Source organism: Ochotona curzoniae, unplaced genomic scaffold (genome assembly GCF_017591425.1).
Source record: "Ochotona curzoniae isolate NIBS_2020 unplaced genomic scaffold, NIBS_Ocur_1.0 scaffold_3171, whole genome shotgun sequence".
NCBI classification, from domain to species: Eukaryota; Metazoa; Chordata; class Mammalia; order Lagomorpha; family Ochotonidae; genus Ochotona; species Ochotona curzoniae.
This window is the reverse complement of record NW_024467104.1, coordinates 521,667-540,324: the sequence shown is the minus strand read 5'-3', so window position 1 is coordinate 540,324 and position 18,658 is coordinate 521,667. Positions and strand designations below refer to the sequence as shown.

The following is an 18,658-nucleotide window of genomic DNA, read 5'->3' as shown; positions in this document are numbered from 1 at the left end:
AGGTAAACAAGATTTATTAGTATAAAATCTGTAATATTCACTTTAAATACCTTTCAACTATCATAGGTAATGCAGGAGAAACCAGTGCACAAAGTTTGGAAATAACTAACCATATCTGCATTTCAATTACATGCAGTGAAAACACAGGGGAGAGTTGAACAACCTCCTGACTGTCTCTTTCACGTCTTTGTTCCTGAGACTGTAGATCAGGGGGTTCAGCATGGGAATCATGACTGTAAACAGCACAGTGGACACTTTGATCAGGAGCCATGAGCTTTGGGAGTTGGGCACACAGTAGAGAAGGAGGATGATCCCATGGAAGATGCAGATGGCGGTCAGGTGGGAGGCACAGGTGGAGAAGGCTTTGTGGAGTCCACCCTTGGAAGGCATCCTAGTGATGGTGATGACGATGAACGCATAGGAAGCAAGGATGATCAGGAGGCTGCACGTCTCGTTGAACGTAGAAATGATTAAACATGCCATCTGGCTGAAGGAGGGGTCTGAGCAAGAGAGCGAGAGGACGGCTGAGTACTCGCAGCCAAAGTGATTTATGACGTTAGATCCACAGTAGGATAGCACAGAAAGAGAGTATGTGAGTGTGAGGGAGCAGAGTGCACCCCATGTGTAGGTCCCAGCTACCAGGAGGGCACAGAGCCTGTGAGACATAGCAACAGTGTAGAGCAGTGGGTTACAAACAGCCACAAATCGGTCATAGGCCATCACAGCCAGCATGAACATTTCTGTGATCACAAATGCACAGATAAAGAAAAATTGTGTCATGCAGCCATTGAAGGAGATGGTTCTGTCTTCCACAACCAAGATTTCTAGCAATTTGGGTGTAAATACACTGGAGTAACACATATCCAGAAAGGATAGGTGGCTAAGGAAGAAGTACATGGGTGTGTGGAGTTTGGGATTGATCCTTGTGACCACAATTATGCCCAGATTTCCCACAAGAGTGACCGTGTAAATGACAAGGAATACCAGGAACAGCGGTGCCTGGAGGTGTGAGTATTCTGAGAACCCTAACAGGATAAAGGTACTCACGGAGGTCTCATTTCTCTTATCCAAAATCATGTCCCTTCAATTAAATTTTTAAAAAGGAAAAAAAAAGAAGAGGAAGGAAGGAAGGAAGAAAGGAATAAACAACAAAGGGAAGGAAGGAAGTGTAAGAGAAGGGAAGCACCGGGCAGGAAGGGGAGGTTCTGTGTTGAGCAGAACTTAGAAATCTTGGCTGGAGTAATTGGGTCCAAGGGCAAAGCAATCCAGTGAAGGCAGAGCTTGCATTGCTGCTCAACTCTAAGTCACTTTAGAGTCTTTCTTGACAACTTGTTTCCTTGCAGGTTATTGGTAATCAGCCTTATCATTCAGTAATTTCGATTCATTATCTAGAACAATTTTAAAACAGTGCTTATTAATATCAGTTTATGCAAGGTGTCCATACATGCATGTGGTACTTAGATCACTGAATGTTCCATGGTAAGAATCACAGTGTTACAGCAGACAATGCAAAATCAGACAAGTGAAAAACACATCAGTATAGTCACATGACATGGCACAGAGATTCTAGGGAAATTCAACAGTTTCAATACATAAATGAAAATGTAAGAAATTTAGGTGGAGAATGTAACTTTTCAGACATTCTCAGTTCTGTGTTGAAACATGAAAATTTTACCCACACTTAAATATTCTAAGTATAATTCATTAAGAATTATTGCCATGAGTACTAAGGATACATATAGTTTGATCAGAGTTCACCATTAATTATGTTCTCTCACATATAATCATTTATGTTACTTAGCATGCTTAGTGACATAAGAATATACCCTGAAGAAGTGTCTTAATCTTAAAAATTTCTCATAAATTCACTAATGGTTGCACAGTCTGTTTGCAGTATATTCTGTATACAAAAACAAACAACCACTTGAAGAATTGTGATGCACAGGAAGTATAGTTCTAAACAAAACAGCATGTCAAACAAAAAAAGTAAATGCGATGAGCATACTTATTTTAGTCTTCAGTAGTAGTGGATTAGATGCTGCACCATTGCTTGTTAAAGGGAAGGTTAATATTTTTCCACGTCTTGCATATATTCAAAATAGCAGCTCATCATAATATCATAATAACACAATATTACATAATTCATATTTTAAAAGAGTTTATGTTCTCAAAGGCAGTTACAGAGAGGGAGATGGACAGGAAAAAGAAACATTTTCCATCTGCTGGTTGTCTCCATGACATGTATACTTGAATAAGACAGTATCACTGTTTTACAAACCAACAGATTTTTGAGTTTGAAGTTTCACATGATTAAACCTAATAATGAGGGTGTGTGGGAAATGGAAGTGAAGGGATGGGTTAGATAACGAGAGATGCTGGTGGAGATTGTGCTGCAGCTATTTTAGTCACGAGTCAATCTCCTGTAAAGGACCTGTTCCAAGTTCCAACCCCTCCAGAGCGCTCGTCCTGTTTCCTGCTAACGTACCCAGGAAGCCACAGGTGATGGCACAGTCCTTGGGTTTCTGCCACTCATGTGGAATGCCTGGATGTGTGGCTGACTTGATTTGAGGCAGCCCATGATTTTCAGGCAACTGGGAAGCAAACTGAGAGAAAATATTTCTGTCTCTCGGTCACTGTGACTTTCAAGCCAAGAATTAATCTTTCAGAAGAAAAAATTAATTCTACAAACAGATATGGAATCAATAGATAATGCTGTTGTTATTTTGTACATATTTGTAAACTGGCACCATCTTCTGTTTGTAGCAAATGATGACCTGGCATAAAACCTACCGTTGCTATTCACAGGCAGATAGCATCAGTCACACACTTTCCATGAGATACAAGAGAGGACAAGGATTTAATGAACTTTGTTTAGTCATGTATATGGACATAAGAAAAATACTCTGCAAACTCAGGACTCCACTGGTCACAGGCACACAAGTAAACTTTTTTTTTTTTTGCTTTGTTTTGTTTTTAAGATTTATTTATTATTATTGGAAAAGCAAATCAGATTTATAGAAATGAGAGGCAAAGATCTTCCATCTGCTGGATCACTCCCCACATGACCTCAATGACTAGAGCTGAGCTGATCCAAAGCCAGAAGCAGAGAGCCTCTTCTAAGTCTCCCATGCGTGTGCAGGGTACCAAGGCTTTGGGCCATCCTCTGTTGTTTTCCCAGGCCGTAAGCAGAGAGCTGGATGGGAGGTAAAGCAGCTAGGTTACAAACCAGCCCCCATATAAAATCCTGGGGCTTATAAAGTGATGATTTAGCCATTGAGCCATCGCGCCGGGCCCTAGGAGGCCAAACAGTTTTAAGACACAAGATATTGCTACTCTATGGAAGCTGATGAAACCATTGTTAGCAGTGAAGGTTTTAGAACTCTGACCACCTGTAGAATCCTGAAAGCCAACAGCTCCATGCCTTCCCACAGTGCTCTCATTTGAGATAAAACCAGCTCTGTTGAGGGAGAAAATGCATAGCATTGCTTACTCGGTAACTGTGTATTTTCTCTACTGTCCATTTCTTAAGTCAAAGCTTGTGTTCACATCCACCAATACTTTCTCTTTTCTTATCCTTCTCTTGCCACTGAAATGATTCATTCTTTCAGTCATAATAGTCAACTTGATATTAAAACACTTGCTTTGCATTGCTATTTATTAGTATAAACTTTCCTTATCATTTTATGCTGCTAAAATATTTATTTCTAAGGTTCAAAGAAGAAAAAAAGCTGATATGTTCTTTCACACTGTAGATTTTCAAAAGCTTCCAAGCACTCTTTTTTTCCTCATTTACATTCTCACCACAGGTGAAACAGCTATGTCATAGTTTCTAGTGAAAATTCTTATTCGAAAAATAACCTCAAGTTTACATGACTATGAAGGAAATATTACTCAGGCAAATATTGAGGATTCTACACTTATAATTAAATGTTATGTCTTCTTGATTCTTCTTTAATTTCCTAAGTTCCCTTCATGATTTTTACAGCTAAATGGATGGAATACACCTACACCTTGTCTAAATTCTACGTATACCCCCTGTAAACCCACTATGCTTCCACTATGATCTCAGTATCTGTCAGTGTGTGGGCAGTTTCCCCTAGGCCCCTGCCTGCTGCCTGGTGGACATGGCTCTCTACTTACTTGCCCATGACCTAAGGCTCAGCGTCTAGCCCTGCATGAGGGACATGACCTCTGACATGATTGGAAGGTCAAGGAGAATAGATGTGCCCTTTAGCCAATTACAGTGTCTTTCATGTGTGGAGGGAGGGGGCAGGGCTACCAGAAGATGCCCTTCAGGCCTCCCTTCCTTTAGCTTTAAAATTGTAATGCATGCATAATAAAACAGACATTGCCCACCAGCTTGTCTCCAGTGGTTCTTATGGCCGAAGAACACCTTTGCCTCACCCTCGGTGACCTTGGGTTCTGCTGGCAGGTTTAAAGCCTGAGTCAGTGTTACCCGTCATCCATGATTATTCCATTTCTCCAAATCCCATTATTATTTGAATATCCCATCATCTTAATTCCTTAGGAGCACTAACATGTGATAAACACATAATTTAGTTTTAATCAGAGCCAAGAGTCATAGCAACATAAATGAGTTCACATAATTTAGACATTTACTGTCACACTCATCTCACAATTTTGTGTGCAAAGGCCTGCATCTTTGTTTTTTAAAGACTTAGTCTAGTTTTTGAAAGGCAGAGCTATAGAAAATGGGGAGGAGAGGGAGAGATAAGTAAAGCTTGTGCATTCATTGGTTTACTTCCAAGATAGAGCCAGGCAGAAGACAGGAACCTATAACACCAAACCTGTCACATAGTGACAGGGCTCAAAATGACTCTGGTCACCATCTGTCATTTTCCCAGACCTATTAGGAGGGAGCTATACTGGAAGTTAAGCAGCCTGGGCATGAACTGGCACTCATAGGGGATACTGGCTCCACAGGTGGCAGTGTAGCATGCTGTGCCACAACATTGGCCAAAGGTCTACAAGGTGTAGTTAGTAAGTTACGGACACATGAATATGTGAAATAGCATTATTTATGCCTTATTGATATAAGAGTGCTATGTGATAATTTGGAAAAGTGTTGTTGGAGAGGATAAACTAAGTCCTTGGAGGGCTGCCGGGACTGATTGAAGAGATCAACTGCATCCAGTGTCATAAAATTAGCAAAAACAGAGAAATAATCTCAGTTTATAATCTTCTTTCTTTTGGTTTTATATATATATATATAATATTCACCTATAATATTTATTTGCAAATAATAATTTTAGCAATTTAATTAACATCATTCTGTTGCAAAGTGCACTAAATTGTAATTATATTATACATAGTTTTCAAAGACAAATGCTTTATATGACTTGAATGAAACCTACCAGATCAATCATATAGCTATTTTCCTTGCACTAATATCGCAATATCAAAATAGCTGTCTATTTCCATCTCTTTTCCTCTTTCTTTTTTTTTCCTTCCTTTCTCTCTCTCTCCCTTCATTTCTTCCTTCCTTCCTCACTGTGCCTTTAAGTAAATACATTAAATCTTTTTTAAAAAGGAATGGAAAAATGCCCAATATGAAACAACTCACCAGAAACCATCTTTTCTGTTGGCCTTTGTAAGTGATGGCTCCTTTGTCATTATTCATAAACTGCATGCCCAGTCTCTCTAGGAATAAATTTGCCATACATGCTTTTCAGTGCCTATGTAGACACTAAGTGATACTTGAAAAAAAGCAGTGCAATAAAAACTGAGTGAACAAGTGATGGTTTCCCACTGACCAGAAAATTGGGGGCAGTATAGAAGCCACTTGAAAGAAAGAGATTTTAAAACTGCATCCTGTGAATATGTTGTGTTTTGCATCTAATTGCTAGACTTTGGGGACAGGCACTCTGGAGAATCCTGACGATTTAATGTTAAGCGACATAACCATTCATTAGAGGAAACCTTCTATTCAATGATGTCAAACATTCTTTCTTCAAAATTATTAATATTTTGATAAATATATGTTTATGATAGCTCTTTATAAAAGCTGCACATATAAAAACCATGGAAAAACATAATACATGTTCACATCTATTCAATAACCTCACCATCATTATAGCTGACTTCTTAGTCTTCCACCCTTTTTTATATATTTGTACGTACATTTTTTCTTGAACCATATATAGCATTATGCTATCTAAATGTCATTATATTCAACCTCTTAGGCTGCTTGTGATATCTTAAATATAATCTCATCTGGAGATTTGGCTATACTTGGCATTAGGAATTTCTGAAATCCAATTATATATTTTTAAGCATGGTTGAAGATGTCATAATGCAAGTATCTTCAATACATCTGATGTGATTCCCACATCTGATAACTCATAGCGTGTTACAGGGAAGATAGGAAGTAGTGTCAAATAATGACTCAAAAATATCGCTGCTCTGGTTGCAGACTAGGAAAACTTAAGTAAAGTGTATTACATAGTGGCAGACAAGAGTAACGCTTACAAAGATGACTCATTCTCCTCTAGATACTGGTGGAAATTCTGCTGTAGATACTACTGGAAAAACCAGACAAGTCAGCAGGCTAAAGCTGAGCAGCTAATTAAAGCTTAAAATTACAGAAAACTGCATTTAAATGGGGGGTGTTGAGTGAAAACTATTTCTTTGAAATATTCTACAATTGTCCCACAAAATGACATATCCAGTGGTATCTTACTGCATCAATTGGTAAAAAGAAGAGGACATCTTAATTGTGAAGGATACCATGAGAAAAAATTAATTTCCACATTCTTTATTACAGCGCATATTATACTTAACAGCAAGAAAAAAAGACATTTGTAAAAGAGTAAACTATATATTCATACAAGAAGATATTTATCCAACAAGAATATAATTGTCAGTCCTTTATATAACCAATATACTAGAGAATTTGAGAAGTATGCAATGCGATACAGACCGTTTTTACAATCACTATTCCATTAAGAAGTTCAAGTGAAACTGTATAACTTTGTTTAGTACCACAGGTACCTTCAGCAAGTATAGTCACAGCCCTTCAAGGAAACATATGTCACATTTATGCTTGTCACATCAAAAAGTCTTAAAGAAAAGTGATTACAAGTTTATTTGTATGCTTAAATATGTTTCTGTTACTTGATATGAATAGGAATAAAATAATTTTTCTTTTCTTTATTTTTTTATTAATATTATTTTGTTTGATTACATTGCATTATGTGACACTGTCTCATAGGTTCTGGGATGTTGCAGTATTACAGTTAAAATTCAGCCAAGATTTTTTCATTGCAAGCATAGAGTTCAGCATCTTATTGTCCAGATAAATTCAACAGTTTCTTGGGGAGACCATCTCTGGTCTGAAGGCAGAGCTGGAAAAATATCATCCTGATCAATTAAAAGTACAACATAACATCAACATCAATTTACAACATTATGGAATTAATTGACATGGTGTTGAGTAACAAATATGCTAAAAAAAATGCAAGTTCTTAACCACATCCTGTGACTACTTCATTGACATTTCAAATTTAATTTATACACAGAACCAGCCGTTATACACCTTAAAATGATTATAGGGTACTACTCAGCTGTCTTGTGTCTATTTTCATTTTAGCATTCAGCAGTTTATAGTGTTGAAGCTTAATTTTGCTGAACTTGGCAGATTTGGGGATAGTTTAAACTGGCCTATAACTCTAACAAGGCATATGTCAACATTTTCTAAAATGCATCGAGCTTCATAGCTAAAATGTCTACATTCAGAGTGACTGTGCAACTTAAGAATTTGAGTGGAAAATGCATTACATTTTTGCAAATAAAGCACAAATTAGCATTAGCAACCATAAAAGAATATTCTCTGTTAAATATTTTTTTATTTTCCAATAAAAATTGCAATTTTTATAACTGTAAAGTCAGTTAAATGGAAATACTATAAATTTAAATGGAAATATTATAATTTTACCCTAGAAATTTCACTGAATAGAAAAAATATCTCAAAATGTGTGACCAGAGATTTTTCTAAAGCCTTTTTTCATATTTTTTAAGCATCAATGTTGAACTAATCTTGTGTGCAGACAGTACAAGCACAATTTTACTCACATGAATACAGATTTTAACATACTTGATGGGATCATTGAATTCTCTCCTCTCATACATAGATAAATAAATTCAAGCAATTTCGTTATTGCCATTGAGATGCAATAGGAAAATTGAGAATACTCTTAAAAAGTAAGCTACACAAAGATGATGGGCATAATGCATTACAGTAAAAGTAATTCAGTTTTTATTTGAAAATAAAACCAAGGGAATTGCAAATAACATTCAATAAATTGAACTGGGATTGTAAAATGTAACGTCTCGTTAACATTCACTGAAAAATTCAATCAAGATTGGCAAGATATGAAGAGTTCAAGGTAAGCCCTTCTATGTAATTCCAACTAGTGTTTTGGTTAATGCTATCCGATGACTTACAGTCATTAGAATGACATCAGTCATAAGCATGCCTTAATTTATCCGTAAAAGCACTGGATGTCACTACCAAGGAAAATGTAATCCGGGAGCCAAATGTTTTTATCACTTTTTGGTAGGTTTTGAGCTTCATTCTACTGTTGTCTCTCTGTCCATCACTACTGACACAGGATTGCTGCAGTTCTACAAGAGGCAGACACCTTGTGCACGCACTGACTTTGCACTTAGCATATTGTCCGATTTCTGCGGTATTAGCAGGGGAGTTCCAAAGAGTAACCTGAAGTATGTTTTATCGTTGGCGTAGTCTATGCTCCCACATTTTTCGGTAAAGACCATGGCTTTTGGAACATGGTGTGCTAACAGGCTCGGAAGCTGACAACTGAGTGCTTCAGTGAGCCTGACATCAGCACACAAGCGTGATTGCTTCTGAAATAAATACCTCAACATGTCATTCATTTTTAAGGCCTGCTTTTTCTTGTACGTCACTGAAGGTTAAAATAGCATCTGTTAAAGGCAGATTGCATTCCTTCATGGGAGAAACGGGGCAAAAAATGATAAATATCTCTCCATAGTATTTGCTACAAGTGAAATCAATTCAGATTACCTCCAAATTATATATACAGTCCACAATATCAACTTCTAAATAATACCATCAAATTCTAAAATTTATATATATTTATGTGTGTGATATATGTTATGCATCTATAATGTATATTTCTGCCAAAATGGTGAAAGCAATTATTACTTCTTTTTTGTTTGTTTGTTTGTTTAGAAATATCAAAATGACCAAATGGTACTTTTAGACATATAATATAAAAATTGTAGTATTTTTTAGTCTGGTCCTCAATAAGTTAATTTTATCGTTCTTTAGATTATCTCAAATATTTCTATATTGCAATAATATCTGACATCACAGTGGACTTCTGTTTCATGAAATAAGAGTTTATATGTTTTGACATATCATCTCTAATAATATTTTTAATGTATTTGTTTTTAATTGGAAAGGCAGACATACACAGAAAGGAGACACAGAAAGAAAGATCTGCCATCAACTAGTTCACTCCCTAAGTGGCCACAATGGCCAGAACTGAGCCGATCTGAAGCCAGGTGCCAGGAGCTTCCTCCAGGTCTCCCACGCAGGTGCAGGGTCCCAAGGTTTTGGGGAATCCTAGACTGCTTTCCCAGGCCAAATGCAGGAAACTGCATGGGACCTGGAAGATCTGGAACATGAACTGGCACCCATATCTGAATCCCAGCTCTAGCAAGGTGAGGATTAGGTAATTGAGCCATTGTACCTGTCCTTATAGTATTTTTAATTCAAATTTATGCTACACATTTGTCCCGTCCAGCAGGACAGTCAACGGGGGTCGCAACCACCTAGGAGAGATTGGGGGACAAGAGACACGAAGAATGGACAGCAAGACAGGATGTCTGATCAAGCTGTCAATTTATTGATTTCAACTGAGGGTTTTTATATTCTTCAGTAACTAAGGCTCAGGGAGGAAAGGAGAAACTAGGACGCAAGCCATGGTCTCCAGACCGATTGTTCTTGAGCAGCCACCATATCAACCATAGTAACCAGCATATCAACAATAGCATAGGTAATCAGTAACAAGATGTCGGCAGGTACAGCATAAATCACATTCTAAAACAGTTGCTACAAACAATTGAAGCTAAGCGTGTGATTAGTTTCATAACTTCTTTCTCAAGCATCTAGCCAGCCAGGGATTTTCCACTGGCCCATAGTTCTATATTCAAAATGGCTTCAGTGTGGCTATAGTACACGGCTCCTGACATCTCCCCCTCTTTTCTATATATCAATGAAAGCGGCGAAAAGAAAAAGGTTCCTTGAGGCAAGATAAGCACTGCCTGTCTTAGGTTCATTCTGAGGGACCCTCAACTCTTACCCGTCTTTGGGCAGCCCTGCCAGTCATCCAGGGCTCCCTGTCTTAGGTTGGCGGGGTATCAGAAAGATGCCCGTCATTGTCTAAATGCTTACCCAGGAAAAGCCATGCCTCATTATATTAGATGAGCCTCTTTGAAAACTGGAGCCGCATGGCACGATGTGGGGGGTTATCACTTGGGGAGCCTGAGCCATTGCAGCAATGTCAAGGTTTTTAAGGCCATAACCTTGCTGCATTTCTTGAACATGCAAGCTGCCAGCTTAATGCCATTTAGAATAACTTTCCCTGACATGGGTAGAACTGGGGTCTCATTTACTTTAATTATACTGGTGGCTAATTGACTGGTGAGATTTAGGAAGGCGTTAGACCATTGTCCCCAGAGGTATTGATTGGTTTTTATCACTCTCGCCAAAATATTGTGAACTCATACTGGGGTGATACATATATGATGGTATATTGGGGAACAGCTGGCTGGTGAGATTCAAGAAGACATACTTAACAATGTACAAGTATTGTTGAAAATACTAACATTCCAGAATCACATAGTGCTAAGATGTTACATGTATACAAAACAGTTTTATCAGGAACCAGAGACTCTAACTGCCTATCATCCCATCTGACTCCTACATTTTCAAACAGAAATGAACCCCAACTGTTTTTAGGGAGAAAGGGCGTTGTCATCTGCTCTTAGCTACTTCCTGCTGAGAAGGGGGCGCCGTTGGGTAACAGCAGCTGTTGGGGGTCCATCTTGTGGTTCCTGATAGAAGGCAGAAGTCATCAGGTGTTTGGTGTACATCCTGGCACTTGAAAAGTTTCTCTGTGTTGAAATCTAAATAGTAAAACATAACATAGTTATAACACCCGGTGTTCTACTCAACACCACTTCGAGAGGCCTCTCCTTTTGCGTGGCGATCTCCCTGTCGGTGGTCTGCACACCAGTCACGTTGGGCGCCAAATTGTCCCGTCCAGCAGGACAGTCAACGGGGGTCGCAACCACCTAGGAGAGATTGGGGGACAAGAGACACGAAGAATGGACAGCAAGACAGGATGTCTGATCAAGCTGTCAATTTATTGATTTCAACTGAGGGTTTTTATATTCTTCAGTAACTAAGGCTCAGGGAGGAAAGGAGAAACTAGGACGCAAGCCATGGTCTCCAGACCGATTGTTCTTGAGCAGCCACCATATCAACCATAGTAACCAGCATATCAACAATAGCATAGGTAATCAGTAACAAGATGTCGGCAGGTACAGCATAAATCACATTCTAAAACAGTTGCTACAAACAATTGAAGCTAAGCGTGTGATTAGTTTCATAACTTCTTTCTCAAGTATCTAGCCAGCCAGGGATTTTCCACTGGCCCGTAGTTCTATATTCAAAATGGCTTCAGTGTGGCTATAGTGCACGGCTCCTGACACACATTATTTCATTAAATTTATAACTAATAAGATATGTATTGGAGCTTTACTACAAATTCAAGAACTAATTTTAAATTGACCAACTACACTTGTAACCTTTGTTATTCAGTAACTTCCTCACTGTCTCCTTCACATCTTTGTTTCTGAGGCTGTAGATCAGTGGGTTCAGCATGGGGATGACCACTGTATAAAAGACAGAACCTACTTTGATCATGAGCCATGAACTTTTTGAGTTAGGAACACAATAAAGAAAAAGGATGGACCCATGGAAAATAGTAATGGCAGTCAGGTGGGAGGCACATGTGGAGAAGGCTTTGTGGCGCCCTCCAGTGGAAGGCATTTTCATGACAGTGATAAAAATGAAAATGTAAGAAGTCAGAATTATCATCAAACTACTTACTTCATTGAAGGTGGCAGAGATTAAGATGACCTTCTGACTGATGGAGGGATCAGAGCAGGACACAGCAACAATGGCAGCATGCTCACAGACAAAGTTATTAATGAACTTAGTCCCACAAAAGGATAGAGTCAGCAAGAAGTATATAAATGTTAAAGAGCACACTAAACTCCAAGAATAAGACGCAGCCACCAGCAAGCAGCAGAGCTTCTGAGACATCACCACGGTGTACAGCAGAGGATTACAGACGGCCACGAAGCGGTCATAGGCCATGACCGCCAACATGAAGGTTTCTGTAATCACAAACACGCATGCAAAGAAGAATTGCAGAATGCATCCTGGAAAGGAGATAGTTCTGTCTTCCACAACCAGGTTTTCCAATAGTTTGGGTGTAACTACCGTAGAGTAGCAGAAATCCACAAAGGACAAGTGACTGAGGAAAAAGTACATGGGGGTGTGGAGTTTGGGATTGATCCTGATGATCAGAATCATGCCCAGGTTCCCCAGCACAGTGACCATGTAGATGGTCAGGAACACCAGGAACAGGGGCACCTGCAGCTCCGGGTATTCTGAGAATCCAACCAGGATGAAGGTGACTCCAGCTGTCTGATTTTCATGGATCCTTAATACAAAATAGCGAAGTTAATCATCCAGAGAAATTAGAACCGATATTTGAATTGGAATAAGGCAGAAACATTCAAAGACATAAGATATGTTTATTCCCAAAAATACTAGGATTCCACTGTTAAAAATTTGAAAATTAGTGTTCAGTTCATAAAAACTGAATAGTGATAACAGATTTTGTTTGCCTTAAAGCAAAGGGAAAAATCAAATTTTTGACAGGAATAAAAACAACAAGACAAATAGATCACATTTTGCTTTGTTTCAACAAATAAGACTCATTATCAACATAATTTGCTTCAGGATAACAATTAATCTAACCTCTTTGTTTAAATCCAAACTTGGCCAAAACAACTTTGTTTGGTGAAGATACATAACTTCTGACATTTCCATCAGTCTCAGCTGTTAAAATATAATTAATTTAGAACAATTAAATGCTTGAAAATTCTAAACACCACATGTTGAATTTCACACGTTTGCCGAAAGCCTGTTTTCCTGCCATTCTGTCCTACAATGTCCAATTATACCATCTACCATTATAAAAATTAATCATTGATTCTGGTTTTATACACATTCATGCTTTTAATATGCAATTATCATATACAGCATATTATCATTTACAAATATAATTCTCATTGTTAGTCACCTTCTCAGAGATTATAAGGCCCTAGTGGATAAGGGTTAGGTTTTGATATTTTCTCCTGGCCGGAGCTTTGATTTCATTTCAGAGTGAGTGCCCAAGCAGAAGGGTAAGATTTAATCTGCATACAAAAGCATAGCCCTTTCTAAGTTGAACTAAGTAGGCCTGGGGACACCTCAAAGTATAGATATGCTTTCTCCTAAAAAGACCATTTCAAGTCCGTGTTATGCCCACAAACAAAAGAACTTAACCAACTCACCTAAATATGGAAGCGCTTGAGTGATTCATTTACCAAAGAATCCTTTGCCAAGGATGATAATCTCCAAATACACCTCTACTTAGTTATTAAATAATAAAAACAGACCTAGAAGCACTAGGAAGAGCTCACACTATATTTCATTAACTAGTTCCTCTGTTACCTTTTCTGTTATCAAGAAAATCTTAATAAAGCATAGATCATGTCATTCTTAAAAACGTAACCTTTTCACAACATAGTTTCGTAAGTGTGTGTCATCTAAGGAAAAGAAAAGGCAAGTGAATAATGCACTGTAAAATCAGATACAGCTTTAGAGAAACAAAAATTAGCGTCACGGGAAATGTTGAAAACGGCACAGAAAATATCTAGGGATTATCCCAAGTGAGAAACAACGACAAGAGTGTTGACACCAACTCCCATATGTTGTTGACTAAGATTCATTAAGTATTCCAGTTGCTTTTGGGAATAGCAAACTTCTGGACCTCTGGGGAATTCTTTGAGCAAGAAGATGATTTGGATAGGAGGAGATTGTAATTCCACTCAGTGCTGCTACTAGTTTTTTTAAGGCTACAAATGACTTCAAATAATGCCTCATAGCAAGTAATATTTACTGTTTTAAATAACGTATGAAGGTGAGGAATTTGGAGTTCACAGTTCTGGCTCTGATCAGTTTGCTGTCAAGTTTTGTTTAGAGCAAAGGTATTGTCAATGCTACATCGGAATGGAGAGTTCACTTCCAAGGTTATCGGCATGGCTGTTGGCAAACTGAGTTACTCACTGAGGGCAAACCTGAAGAATCAGTTCCTTGTAATGTGGCTTTCTCTATAGGAGAGGTCCCAGAGAACACACAAAACAGGAGTTGAGACAGTTTCAGCACAACATCTCAGTAACATATTTTCATTTCTGTCTTCTGCCTTGAGGTAGATTACAAAACAGAAGAGTATGCAGTCACATGGAACAGGTCTTCAGTTTTCTACGTTCTGAGCACTGACATATTAAAGCTTTACTAACCCCTAAAGGACAGCCTTTCCAGATCCCAATAATTCTTAGAGATGGCAAGCTATGCTCATGACCACTTTCTTTCTTAAGCTCTCAAATTCCAAGCCATAATACACTTTGCTTGGTCATACCTAGTGCCTAGTACTAGAGAGCTAGGGAAATCTTCATTATCCTGCCTTTGTTATTGACACTAGTCTGTGCTCAGTTTGCGTACCCCGCCCTGCCAATTCCCTCCTGTGGTACCACAGTAAAGGACCCTGCTCACGTTTCTCCTTGCCCCTTTCTCCTTCATGTATTTCTGTAAAACATGTCATCTCTACTCCTTGGATCTATACATTACTTCCTTTGCATTAGTCATTTCCACATCTGCACACCTTTCTGTACCCGACAAAAAAAAAGTATCTGTGCATATATTTTCTGCAACTGTAGTAACGGAAGAAAAAATTATTTAGTGCCATTTAAAAGATGAAATGCTAGCATAAAATTCTAACCTGTAATGACCTCATCCTCTCATCATGAAAAAAAAAATTCAAATCATCCCAATTGTCCCAAGAGTTCATGCATGTTGCTTCATTTAGCTACAACATCATGCTGAAATGAACATTTTATATCTAAGTCATTGACTGATGAGCATGAGGCAACACATATTCACCTAACTGTAGATTTTCAAGCCTAATTCTTCTTATCCTATGAAATTAGACACGTTATCTTTACTATAATCACAAATATATTCTACCTGTATCACTGTCACAGGATATTAGTCACAAAGATTGAGACTAATTGAATTTGGAAAAGTCTACACGACATGTGAATGCCAGAAGACATAAATTCATTAGTGGTCACGTTCATGTTTGTCTACCAGAACCATAGTGAGCAAATTTAAAGTTGTAGTGCTACTGTCAGACACCACACAGGAGACAGGTGTAAAGTCAGTGCATTCAAATGTGGTATATACTGCCTAGATTTGGGCACTACAAGCTCTCTCAAGTTACCAGTCACCATGGAGGTGTTACTTTAACATGCTGCAAAATATACCATCAAACACTTTGGTTTCCATAATAAAGTTTCATGTGTTACATATGATTTACTTGAGATGTAATCTCTGATAGATCACCTCATCACTGAGAAATATAGGAAACGTGTTCAGGGTCTTGAAAAAATAGATACTATTGATTCATAAAATATCTGCAGTCCCCTTATTTTAAGGTCTGAACCTTAAATTCTGAATTTTCTGTTACAAGTTGTCTAGGGCACTCAGTAGCATAGTATTTCTTCCACCCTGAATTCTTGTGATTAATGAAGCTTCCTTAGCAATATGATGCAAGAAATTATTCAATGCTTCAAGTCATTTCATTCAGGTGAGCATTTCATTACAATTATTAACTTTGGGTGATTTAAACAAATATGGTGCAACTACGTTTCATCAAAGCTTGGAATCAGGATTTTATTGACATGATGACTAGTACTGTCTTCAACACTAAATATGACCACATGTTTACATTTCAAGGATTATTTATACAATATTATTGAATAAGCTTATCTTAAGGTAAAAAAAAAATATCAACTTGTAGTAGTCAAAACAAAAACAATTCTAAAAGCAGCAATGATTGAAAGTGCATTTGGTATGCTGCTGGGACTTCCACCTTTCACACCAATTCCAACTGCCTACTGGTTTATAGAGAGAAAGAGCTTCCATCTGCTGATTCACTCCCCAAGTGGCCTCAATGGCCAGAACTAAGTCAATATGAACCCAGAAGTCAGGAGCTTCTTTCATATCTCTCATGCGAGTGCAGGGTCCCAAGGCTTTGGGCTGTTCTCTACTGCCTTCGCAGGCCACAGTCGGGAAGACGGATTGAAATTGGAGCAGCTGGAACACAAACCAGCACCCACATGGGATCCCAGTGCATGCAAGGCAATGATTTAGCCACTATGCCATCCCACCGGGCACTAGTATGCATTTCTTGGAAGCAGTGGATTGTGGGTCGGCTAGTTTTCCTCCACCCATGTGAAATATATATGGATAGATAGTCCAAATTCCCAACCCTTGGCTTCATCCTGATGTCATCATGGATAATGCTATCCCATCACTTCCCATTTCTCTCTGCGTGTGAAGTAAATAAGAAATATATGATTATTCAAAATTAGTTTGAAATTAATGGATTTATCTCATCCCCATTGTAGCCAGGAGCACAAAATGTGTAATAGATACAATAAGGTAAAAAGTAAAGAATGAGAACATGCATAAATCCATAGATAAAAACCACTTAATCACAAGCAAACACATAAAAACAGGACCAAAACCCAAGAAGGAAGAATATGTACACAGAGCTAGTAGGAAACAAGGTTTTCTGATCCTGTGAATAACCTATGAGTAATATTCATGTAAAGCATATAACAACTAAAAACAAAGATTCACCTGGCATTGAAGCACCTAAATTTGATGAGCAAAGATGCATAAGCACCCTGGAAAGGTCAGTTGCCTAACATATTAGTAGTGAATTTAATGTTCACGTCCAGCAATGAACAGACAGAAAAGCAGCAAGACACAGGTGCAAGCAAATAAACTCCAGACAGATGAATTTGCTAATAAGAGAGGATGTTTTTGCACAGCTGTGAATATACAAGCTTCCCAATAGTATGTGAAGAATTCTCATGGATTTTTTTAAAGTATCTTTTCAAGTTTCTTTTTTGTATGTTTTAAAATATTTTTTTGACCCCAACAGAATAACACCGGAAAGTGATACTGGAAGTGATTTTGAAAATTGAACTAATTCAGAGTGTATGTGTTGAAGAATCTGTGGCAAATGTGAAATGTATTTCTGTCTAAGTCACAAGGAATTTTGACCTAGATTATAAGATACAGCCTTCTATTGGGGGATTACTAAACAGAGCAAACACATTTTTTTCTGATTTAAAATGAATCATATTTGCATGACATAAACAAGAAAAGCAAGAACAATCAGATGGCAAAGCAGACATTATCTGGATAAACATAGTTTTGTTAAAACTACATTGAATGAGAAGACACTTGAGAGTTGAACAACCTCCTGACTGTCTCTTTCACGTCTTTGTTCCTGAGCCTGTAGATCAGGGGGTTCAGCATGGGAATCATGACTGTAAACAGCACAGTGGACACTTTGATCAGGAGCCATGAGCTTTGGGAGTTGGGCACACAGTAGAGAAGGAGGATGATCCCATGGAAGATGCAGATGGCGGTCAGGTGGGAGGCACAGGTGGAGAAGGCTTTGTGGAGTCCACCCTTGGAAGGCATCCTAGTGATGGTGATGACGATGAACGCATAGGAAGCAAGGATGATCAGGAGGCTGCACGTCTCGTTGAACGTAGAAATGATTAAACATGCCATCTGGCTGAAGGAGGGGTCTGAGCAAGAGAGCGAGAGGACGGCTGAGTACTCGCAGCCAAAGTGATTTATGACATTAGATCCACAGTAGGATAGCACAGAAAGAGAGTATGTGAGTGTGAGGGAGCAGAGTGCACCCCATGTGTAGGTCCCAGCTACCAGGAGGGCACAGAGCCTGTGAGACATAGCAACAGTGTAGAGCAGTGGGTTACAAACAGCCACAAATCGGTCATAGGCCATCACAGCCAGCATGAACATTTCTGTGATCACAAATGCACAGATAAAGAAAAATTGTGTCATGCAGCCATTGAAGGAGATGGTTCTGTCTTCCACAACCAAGATTTCTAGCAATTTGGGTGTAAATATACTGGAGTAACACATATCCAGAAAGGATAGGTGGCTAAGGAAGAAGTACATGGGTGTGTGGAGTTTGGGATTGATCCTTGTGACCACAATTATGCCCAGATTTCCCACAAGAGTGACTGTGTAAATGACAAGGAATACCAGGAACAGCGGTGCCTGGAGGTGTGAGTATTCTGAGAACCCTAACAGGATAAAGGTACTCACGGAGGTCTCATTTTCTTTTCCAGTGATCATAGCCAT

At 38.5% G+C, this 18,658-nt stretch overlaps 3 protein-coding genes across 3 annotated transcripts; all 3 read right to left on the bottom strand.

The window, feature by feature from the left end:
* Window positions 1-126: 126 nt before the first annotated feature.
* LOC121172236 (olfactory receptor 5D18-like) lies at window positions 127-1,077 on the bottom strand. Its single transcript, XM_041004089.1, has one exon. The coding sequence runs from the start codon at window positions 1,075-1,077 to the stop codon at window positions 127-129; it is 951 nt and encodes a 316-aa protein (XP_040860023.1).
* Window positions 1,078-11,851: 10,774 nt separating this feature from the next.
* LOC121172235 (olfactory receptor 5D13-like) lies at window positions 11,852-13,301 on the bottom strand. Its single transcript, XM_041004087.1, has 2 exons — window positions 13,255-13,301; window positions 11,852-12,800 (listed from the first exon to the last, which is right to left on the bottom strand). The coding sequence occupies exons 1-2, from the start codon at window positions 13,299-13,301 to the stop codon at window positions 11,852-11,854; spliced, it is 996 nt and encodes a 331-aa protein (XP_040860021.1).
* A 4,400-nt stretch (window positions 13,302-17,701) lies between these two features.
* On the bottom strand, window positions 17,702-18,658 carry LOC121172172 (olfactory receptor 5D18-like). Its single transcript, XM_041004014.1, has one exon. The coding sequence runs from the start codon at window positions 18,656-18,658 to the stop codon at window positions 17,702-17,704; it is 957 nt and encodes a 318-aa protein (XP_040859948.1).